The sequence below is a fragment of the Lytechinus variegatus genome, chromosome 13 (genome assembly GCF_018143015.1).
Source record: "Lytechinus variegatus isolate NC3 chromosome 13, Lvar_3.0, whole genome shotgun sequence".
Classification (NCBI taxonomy): domain Eukaryota; kingdom Metazoa; phylum Echinodermata; class Echinoidea; order Temnopleuroida; family Toxopneustidae; genus Lytechinus; species Lytechinus variegatus.
Genome location: NC_054752.1, coordinates 33,569,024 through 33,580,042, shown reverse-complemented (window position 1 = coordinate 33,580,042; position 11,019 = coordinate 33,569,024). Strand labels below are relative to the sequence as shown.

The window sequence follows — 11,019 nt, the reverse complement described above, 5'->3', positions numbered from 1 at the left end:
GCCGTCTGTGGACACTGCCATTACAAAATGGACACCACTCCCCAAAACGCGTAAATAAGGTTGGTTTTTTTTGGATTGGACGATGTACCTCAGTTTAGGGTAAAATGAAATCCTTTTTTTGGTGGGGGTGTATGATCTTAATCATCGAGATACGCACAAGGCAAATATTTCACTAGAGTGAAATTAAGATATTTGAGGCAATAATAACCAAGTTTCTGAAGATGTAAAAAAAACATATGCAGTGCGTCGTACACCTTTGGTATGTATTATCATCGAGACATCGACACATATTTTGGTCTTTTTTTTACAGAATTTGATTTTTTCCCCAACTTATCCTCATAGAAAAGGAACAATTTCGGGGTAGATTTGCAATAAAATCCATTCTCAATTTTACACTATACGTTGACGATGGAGTACTACCGGAGTACTACGAAAAAGGGTGTTCGCCAATTATATCCCTGTTATATTTTCAAACACTTATCGCTCTGCAAAGACACCGTAGTCTGTCTCAAGTTTGTTTGGAAATAGGCGTATTTTGGAGCCCGAAATGGAGATTTCTGTGGAGATTCAAGATGGTTTGCAGTTAGCCGGGAGTTCTGCTAGAGTTCAAGATAAAGCCTTCGAGCCTTTGCTACAGAAAATATTCTCAGACGTTTCGGAAACCGGTAATTCTAATGAAAATGGTGAGTACGTAATCCGGATGTTTGAGGTTGAACTTGAATTCGGTCCCATGCGTAGATATCTGTGCGGGGTATTGAATCCATCTCACTAGATTACCCTACTCATTCAATGAACAAGGTTATAATATAACCTTGTTCTCAGTTATATCTCCATGTGTGGAAAAATAAGGGTGGAAATGTTTGGCTTATTTTCTCTTTTTCTTTGGGGCAAATGCTTGATTTTTTTACACCTATTATTTATACTACCTGGCTCTTATTTCAATTTGATTCTTTAAATCATTTTTTCTCAATTAAAAATAGAGATAAAAAATGACAATTTCTTGCCATATTACTTTCCACCAATAGAGGGCGTACACAAAAATATGCCCAAAATTCAAGTTTTTGAGCGCTCTGGTGAATACAAAAATTATTCCCAAGTTACTAATGTCAAATAAATTGCAACTGTATGAAAATTAGTAATTTTGGTCACAAAAGTGATATTTTAATGATTTTTAGAAGTGTGTGCTCTGTACAACATTGGCATACCATAGTCCTACCTGTAGATTCACCACAGGCAAGGTGGTAGCAGTGAACAAGTGGATTACCCCACTCATTCAATGAACAAGGTTATGAATTTATGATATAACCTTGTTCTCACTTATAAATATCTCCATGTGTGGCAAAATAAGGGTGGCAATGTTTGGCTTATTTTCTCTTTTTCTTTGGGGCGAATGCTTGACTGACAATTTCCATTACACCTATTATTCATACAACTTGACTCTTATTTAAATTTGATTCTTTAAATCATTTTTTTCTTAATTAAAATAGAGATAAAAAAATGAAAATTTACTTGCCATATTACTTTCCACCAATAGAGGGTGTACAAAAATATGCCCAAATTCAAGTTTTTGAGCGCTCTGGTGAATACAAAAATTATTCCCAAGTTACTAATGAAAAATAGATTGCAACTGTATGGAAATTAGTAATTTTGGTCACAAAAGTGATATTTTAATGATTTTTTAAAGTGTGTGCTCTGTACAACAAATGCATACCATAGTCCTACCTGTAGATTCCCCACAGGCAGGTGTGGTAGCAGTGAACAAGTGGATTACCCTACTGATTATACGAACAGCTGAGCAGAGCTTACCTCAGCCTCAGGCTCATGCGATGGTTTGTGTCACTCACACGTATTGCGAGGTTAGTATTCTGTACTATCCCTGCACTACGAAGTACGAACGTGTTCACACAATATAGTTGTCGGTTTAAATCGCTTCATTACGCGAATAATGTTATTATCCAAAAGTTAAAACACATTCCGCTACTCACCAGGGCTTTTTCTGGTGAAAAGCGTACCATTTTCAATTTTAAAAATATTTTGTTTAAATAAAAAGCACATAAAAAAGAGCAAAATTGCTTACCTCGGCCTGGAAAGTTGCATCGCATGTCTCTTCCACGGAAATAAAAGGAAGGTCGTTCGTGGCGCTAATTCAATTCACAACCTCACTTCAGCTTGTCAGTATTTTTTAAACTAGATTCTTGATTTATTTTATGCGCAAATCCCATGATTGTTTGATAAAATATAGACACCAATAAATGCAATAATTTAAAAAACGTACTTTTTATATCATTTAGAGTTATGAAACTGGATAATAAAATCAGCACTTAAAGTGTGGTTCGTATGTAGCCATGAACAAATTTTTTTGCTATGTTAACTATCAACATTTTAATTGATTATTCTTTTCAGATGGAGCTCTTTCCTCTATTGAACCAGCTGTTTTGAAGCAGAGTTATGCAGCACTGTACACCCTTGTCTTAGAAGCATCTAAACATGATGCAGACAACAGTACAATCAGGTGGGTCAACATTGGATTCAGGAAGGGGCGTATCTCGGATTTTATAAGTGGGGGGGGCACAGAAGTTTGTTGATTTCTTCACTATTTTCTGGCAAGCCTAAACCAAATAAAGGAATATTATGGTTCTAAACCCCTAACAAGATGCAACATGCTTCACCAAATAAAAAAAGATCACCTAGATGCATACTTTGCTTGAAACCAGCAACATAAAGGATAGACATGTATGATGTATGCCTGATGAATTCATAATATTGTGAATTAGTTCTAGAGGGTTTTTTTCATTTTGGTGTCAAATACTGTTAATTTTTTATGACAAACACTTCCAATCAAATATTTTCACTGGGGTGACAAAACCCTATATCTCTAGATTTAAATATTTTGAGGAAAACTCAGAAAGTTATCATTTTATAGCCAAGACATAAGTAGCATCATGCTTATGCCTAGAAAGATTACTTAACAGAAAGTAGGAGACCATTATCAGACATTGTGAGGTTGCCACCATTGCTATCTTTCTAAGTTTGAGCTTTTTCTTAGCTTCTTCCCTCAACACAATATTTTTTCACCCCAACAATGATATGATATAAGAAAACATTGAAACAAACATTAATAACGTCATGATGTCTTCATTCAATGTTTATATGTAGCTCCATCCTAGAGGACAGCAAGTTCAGCCAGGACAGGATCGATATCTTCATCAAGTGCTTCCAGGAGAAGAAACAAGTGATTAGATCCATGCTGAGTAACATCGGCCACACCCCTCCCCACATTGTTGATGTAGACTGGCGTTTAGACTACTATCTGAAGGTAGGTATGGCAGTCTCTCTCTCATGAGGGACTTTAAAAATTCATTTTCAGTCATGGAATACTGTTGCAGATCCAGAAAGGGGCACTGCTGACCCCCTGCTTCCCCTTCGAGAGTTATAAAAAAAATATTTTTTTTTTGAAAAATGTGCATATAATAATAATAGGCATTTATATAGCGCCATATATCTAGAAGTGCAAGTGGAGACCTTTTTTTTTTGGGGGGCAACCCTTGCTCCCCCCCACGAGAGTTATAAAAAAAGTATTATATGCAAGTGGGAGACCTTGGGGGGGCTTAACATTCTTTTGAGAAAAAATGCCCCCCCCCCTTGGAAAATCCTGGATCTGCACCTGGTAGAATACCATGTACGTATGTCATAAAAGATAATGATATTCAAAGTACAAATAATACACATCTTTGAGGGCATTAGTCAGAACTGCTCGCCCGAGGTACCTTTGGTGTTGTTCTTAAATGCCTGAAGCATAGTCAAGGGCGTTTTGACTTTTTCAAAGGTAGCAAGTGTGTAATTATACTATTGCCTGAGCAAAATGATGTGTATTATATGTTTTTGTAATATGGTAATGTGTAGATCCTTGTTAACTTATAAACCATCCTCATCTCAAATTCATCACTGATTGAGAGAAGAAGTCATGATGATAATAGCTGGATTTATCAAATGATTTTTGCCTGAGGATACAAAGCGCTGCTATTATTACTCTGGCTTTAGCTGCGCTGCCCACTCAGGTGCTCGAGCATTCAAGAAAATTCCTCCTACCGGGCACGGCATTCACCTTACCTGGGTTGAGTACAGCACAATGGGTAAATTTCCTGCTGAAGGAAAACATGCTATGGCTGGGAATCTAACCCACGTCCCTGAATTGAGAGACGGGAACTATGACCACTAGACCATGGTTCCCCCACAAGTCTGAAGTACCATGCATTAGTATATTTGCCCATTAGCTGAAGTAAATGGTCACATGATAAATTTCATCCAATCATTTCATTAGGATCAATATCACCATTTTAGAAGAAGTGCTGCCAGGGTTGGGCTCAATTACATTCTTCAATTACAATTATGTAATTGAAGAAATGTTCAATTACAATTACTTTCTGTAACAGTCATAACAAAATCAGGTTGTATTTTGTACCTAGCACCACCTATTTCAACATAATTCTAAGTTACAGAGAATCTGACAAGATTAAGTTAAGTTAAGTTAATGAGCACAGATTCTGCCTATTGCTTTCTTTGTTGCTGAAGCAGTTGACATGAAAAAAGGTCATGAAATTGAATCATAAATGAAGTACCGTAAGTTTATTGTAAAGTAACTGAATATCATTAAAAGTTATTGAGGATAATTGAAGTCAATTACATTTTTTCAATTGCAGTTATTTTTCCCGTCAAAATTTCAATTACAAGTACAAATTACATGTACTCATATCATTTTACTGTTTTTTTATTTTCTTCTGTTCTCATTACAGAACAAGCACATAGATAAAATCAACCAGCCGACCTATCAGATAAGTTTGAAGACAGAGCAGGGTCATAGAGGCACCAAAGATGTTCAGTTTAGTTGTTCACTAGAACAGTTACAGGTGGGTTTATAGTTGTGTTTAATAGTGGTGATGATGATGTTGATGAGTAGAGGGAGATGATGGTGGTGTTGGTTGTGGTGATGATGATGGTGGTGGTGGTGGTGGTGATGATGCTGATGATGATGATGATGATGGTGGTGATGGTGAAGATGATGATGGTGGTGGGTGATGATGATGATGATGATGGGATGATGATGATGATTAAGATGATATGATGGTGGTGTGGTTGTGGTGATGATGATGGTGAAGATGATGGTGGTGATGATGATGGTGGTGGTGATGGTGGTGGTGGTGATGATGATGACGGATGATGATGATGAAGGTGGTGGTGATGGTGATGATGGTGAAGATGATGATGAGAAGAGATATGATGGTGGGTGTTGGTTGTGGTGATGATGATGGTGAAGATGATGGTGGTGATGATGATGATGATGGTGGTGATGATGATGGTGGTGTGATGGTGATGATGATGACGGGATGATGATGATGATGATGGTGGTGATGGTGGTGGTGATGATGATGATGACGGGATGATGATGATGGTGGTGGTGGTGATGGTGATGATGCTGCTGCTGATGATTATGATAACAATAATGAAGGTGTTGTGATTATGACAAGAATGATGATGATGATGTGACGATTGTAGAGATGATTATGACGTCATTGAAGATGGTGATGATGGTTATGATGGTTAGTGTAATGGTACTTGATAGTTGTGCTGGTGGTGATTATTATTATGATTGTGATGTTGGTTTGATGATATTTATTGTCAAATCCACAAATAGCACATTGCCTGACAATGATATATTAATATTTTTCAACAGGCATTCATTTACAAATTTTTATGCAGTACTTTAATCCATTATTTTTTTCTTGGTAGTTGATCATCATGAAGGATATATGGTCATATAAATGCAAGGACATGATCATTCATTGTAAAATGAATAAACTACCATGTATAGATTAATATTTTGTTACACTTATTCATGATATTCAAAGTTTGAAACTTTCTCTTCGGAAATGACTTTAGAATAGGATTTGTGACACTCGTGCAGAACTCATAGAAGTACAATTGCCATGTGCTAAAAACGACCATTTGTAAATTCCTTCACCCATTGACAATAGAATTCTGTAATTCCTATAGGTTTCGTACAGGGACTTCCTGGTTCCAGTATAATCAGTGGCTTAATCACTTATTAGCTCATTTTCTTTGTTTTTATATTAATTTGGTTTATTATTATTATTTTTCAGGACCTGGTTGGGAAACTCAAGGATGCTACAAAAAGTTTAGAAAAGGCAGCACAAGGTTCATAGCAGAAATCACATCGAAAAAATGGTCCCATATATGTAAATATAAAGAGAGTAGTTTTATACTGGTGATAGGATTGTGACAGTAGTTAAATGTTTTGACAATACAACTCATAATTCATTCCAGATTTAGATTTGCAATGCAATTTTTTTGACATGTTCATGTGGCCAGATATTGCTATACATGTATTGTTATCTGTGTATTAAAGAAAGCATGTTTCAATTAGATTACATTCATGTTTGCAATGAAAGCAGTATCAAAGCACAGTAAAGTATATTTATACAGTGATTTCACTAGATACGAATAAATCTCATTATTGTTATTATTGTTATTATGTGCTTGCGCACAACAATAACTTCATGTCTTGCACATGTGCCTATTAGCATTCCAGAAGTTGCATTGCAAGTCTAAAGGCCACCACACACCTTATGACCCGACTGGTTTGCGACTGAGTGAAGGGAAATGTGACGTCACAGCCCTTGTCAGCTTGAGAGTCGCAGACAAATCGCAAGGGAAAGCGTAAGGATTTGACAAGTGTGTGTCTGTATTTGAAATTTGTCAGACGTGCATCAATCAGCTATGATTATTTACGTCTGGGACCGACCTTTAACGTCACCATCCGAAAGACGTGACCAGGGCTCGAACCTCTGCATCAATTTGTAACTTACCCACAGCTTGGATTACAGGTGCACACCACAACGCCCAGTTTGTAAGTGCATTGTAACAGGGGTGTAGTTAAGGCCGTGTTGTGTCGGTCATGGCCTCGGCCCGAGTCACAAGTACAAAATCTATGGGAGAAGGTTTTCTCCTGCTGCTGCGACTCAGATGTACTGTGACTACTTCCCTGCACTGTTACTATCATTAATGGGTGATTTCAAGTCTGGTGTTGGCCTTGGTGTTGGTGTTGAAATTTTGATTGCTTCCCCTAGCTCCAAAACTTGTTCAGAGTTTGTAAAACTGATCGAGATCACATTATTGACATCTCAACAGCCAGTGAGTGACTTTTCGGGACCATCTTCATTTTATGTTTGGTGTTATACTCTTGTAAAAATTGACCTAACACCAACACCAAAAGGTCAACACTGAACTTGAAATCACCCATTGTCTCGCCTACACAACAGAGCTTTAATAGCATTTTCAGCGACAATGTGAAGCAAAATGATAAATCTGAACCTTTTTTATGTCATTATAACTTTCAAAGTACAAAAAACTTTGCTTTAGGCAAATCTATTAGGACCAAAGAAATCTGTTTGACTTCAGAGAAATTTGAGTTAGATTTAGAATAGGTACATGTTTTGCATAATCTGGTCTTAAACATTGCTTTGACGTACATGTAGGTAAATATTCGACTTGTGCAGGTTGTATGATCTTTTATGAAACTTGGACATTAGGTAAACAACTGTCACTTATCATGTCAATTCACAAAATCAAGGTTGAAGGTCATTTGAGGTTAATGAACTTTAACAATGTTGTGTTATCAACATTATACGTCTGATTTTTCAGTAATTTTGAAATTTTATGATTCCTCATTCCATGAAACATGATAATTGTTTATCAAGATCCAGCAATTATGTGAGTTTGATTTCAGGTCAGTGAACGAAGGTCAAAAGGTCATTTTGGGTCAATTAACTTTGATAAAAACTTTATGTTTGTAAATTGCTGAAACAGAATTAGATGACATTTAATTTACTTTTATGATATTTTTATCAAATATCCCACGTCACTTGATATACAGTATGTCCCAAAAAAAAAGAAACTGGGATTCTGATATCTTTTTTCTTCAAAGGAAAATTAATTATGATGTCTAATTTACCCAATCATATAATCCAATTATTCCTATTTATTTTGATACCTAATATGTGATGAACACGTCATACATTAATGATCAAAACAAGTGTAATGTCCAGACCATGTTGCACAGAAAAATTGGTTTGTGGTTTGTGGACAAAAGTGCTTATTCGATGATTGGCTCATTAGCATTTCTTTTGTACTCTCACTGATCCCTCTGAAAAAGGATTCATATTAACATGCGAGTTTCTGTGCAAATCGTTCTGATATGCCTCATTATTTGTTTGTAATCTGCCATGCGTGAACGATTTGTTAAGCTGTTGTTTCAAATTAGAGATGAGATTCCACTTTTGCCATGAGTATAAAATTTATAGTAAAAACATATTTAATAATTGTGAAATCTGGAAACAGGTTTCCTTTTTTTGTGGGATGCACTGTATGTACGTTACCAATTCAGTATCAAATTTGATTTGACTCTTTAATGCTGAATCTTTGACGTGATATTGAGATTTTTTCACCATTGCTTGGTCCTCATACTCTTATATTTTTGAAATATTATTTCACAAACTCCCCCCCCCCCTGCCGATTAATTTATAATGCTCCTTCGTTTAATTGGAAGGTTTTTTCTTGTATATGCAACTTTTCAAGAAAATCTAGACTTCACACAAGTAGAAATAAATTCCTTTACTACACCGCTATTTTAGCATGGTTGTATTACTAAAGATATATTTACAAAATATGAATATATTGTATATACATGCATTTTAATAAAATATATTAACAACAAAATATCAAACATAAGTGAAGTTTACTTTTTAATATATTTGAAGAAGAATTGATGGTCAGATATTTGAGCCATTTGTCGGAATGAAATCTTTCATTTCTATAGCATATTGATGATGTAAATTATGAAGGAAAAAGAGAGAGAAAGAATGGAGAAGGAGAAGAAAATGGAATAGAGAGTACAGTAAACATTAACTATATTCATAAATCACCTTGGGAATAACACTGATTACTGGCGGATCCAGGGGGGGGGGGACACAGCCAGCCCGTGCTCCTCCCCCCCCCCCCTTTCAGAGGCACAGCACAGTTAAAATTTGTAATGTAAAAATGCCGTTAAAACAGAAGTGTGCCCCCCCCCCCTTTGAAAGTGAAGGGCAATTACAATTCCCGGTTTAGATTCATGGCGGTTTGCCAACAAAAAAGGATGCGATCGGAGACCTTTGTAATATTACAGAGTTTGGCGAATTTGTTTTCTATGGGTATACGATAAGACAATAAGGCACGTATTGCTTTGTAAGAAAAGCGCAATTCCAATATATTGCGAAACATTGAACCCAGTGAAAGCATCCATCTTCGATGGCAAACCGCCATGAACATCCATCTCAACCGGTCATGTGTGATCCCCCCTTATTGAAGTCAGAATCGTGAACATTTGTCATAGCTCTGGGAAGCAGGGTTGCTGGGGGATTACTGCAGCACCCCCAGCGAAAAAAAATTGTTTCCAGGGCCCCGACATATTTGGTATCTTTTTCCCTCATCATTGCCTTTGATAAGAAGATATGCACACTACATTTATATACATACTTGGATTCAAGCAAAGAGAGAAGGGGTGAAGAGAGATGTGTGAGAGGCGGGTATTCAGAAGATACACTCGGCAAAAAAGTTCTTGGACACTTATAAAAGTTAAAATATTCCATATAGATATTTGATTAAAGGCAAATTATTGTATGTCAACATGACCAGACAATATTCCTCTTCCAGTATGACATGACATTTTCATGTGAACAGTCATGCATGGGTGGTTAAATGCTTTAAACATGTCAGTAATAGAAAATTGCAAGAAATTGACCAGTCAGTGCATGGCTGGTTACGGGCATTAAACAATAGACACGTCAGTAAAAGAAAATTGTAGGAAAACGATTCGTCATTCTTTCACTTTGTGTGGCAAAAATGTCCATTAAACGATAAAAGCAAACTTAAAGTCAAATACCACTCTAAAAGTGAAGAGAAAGTTATCCACCTTGGATGCATCACTATTCCACTGGAATTTTAAGTCAAAGTTAGTCGATGAAAAAATGTCAAATTTCAGTATCTTGGCATAAGCAAAAGAAAATTATCCTTATCCTATCTTCTGCAGGGTGGTAGCCCTAGGTCGACCACTCCTAGGGCGGTCGCTAACTTCATCAGTAGCCAAATTCCGCTGGTTCAAATTTGAAATTTTTGTTGGTGAAACTTGGAAATATTGCGCCACTTGTCTAAATGACTGCCCAGACTGCAACATTCCTATCATGCCTATTGCTCTTGCATGCTCGTGGTTGGAAAGCTTTATCTGGAAAGTGAGTGTCAAAATGATCCATCTCATAATGCATCTCATGATGCATCCCTAATTCAAATAACCACAGTCTGTTGAAATTGTTGAATGTATGCCAACAGGATGGCCATGATCATTAGCATTTGAATGGTCCATTTCTTGCAATTTTCTTTTACTGACATTTCTATTGTTTAAAGCATTTAACCACCCATGCATGACTGTTCACATGAAAATGTCATGTCATAATGGAAGAGGAATATTGTCTGGTCATGTTGACATACAATAATTTGCCTTTAATCAAATATCTATATGGAATATTTTAACTTTTATAAGTGTCCAAGAACTTTTTTGCCGAGTGTATTTATGAACAATAGACACGATAACTCAATTGGTAAATGGGGGGGGGGGGGGGGGGGGTTCGGATTCCGATGACCCATTTGGTTCGCCCTTTGGTAAGGCATTAATCCTCATTACCCGGTCCCTCAGAGAGAACCTTAAGCTGTCGGTCTTGAGATTGCGTGCTTACAAGTATTCATGCTTTCTTAATAGCCATCAGGTAAAAAAAAATCACAACCTTTTACCAATTTGTGTGATTGGATTATTGATTAGTTGATTTTATTTTGCAAGTCACCAAAACATATTAGTCCTTATTCTGAAGTCAGGTTTAACTTAAGCCATGGTCTAAGTCTGGTCTAAAATCA

General features: G+C 36.5%; 1 protein-coding gene across 1 annotated transcript; it reads left to right on the top strand.

Annotated features, from left to right (window-relative positions):
- Nucleotides 1–491: 491 nt before the first annotated feature.
- LOC121426491 (COMM domain-containing protein 3-like) lies at nt 492–7,813 on the top strand. Its single transcript, XM_041622819.1, has 5 exons — nt 492–683; nt 2,404–2,512; nt 3,157–3,316; nt 4,794–4,907; nt 6,159–7,813. The coding sequence occupies exons 1-5, from the start codon at nt 548–550 to the stop codon at nt 6,219–6,221; spliced, it is 582 nt and encodes a 193-aa protein (XP_041478753.1). The 5' UTR covers nt 492–547; the 3' UTR covers nt 6,222–7,813.
- Nucleotides 7,814–11,019: the final 3,206 nt, after the last annotated feature.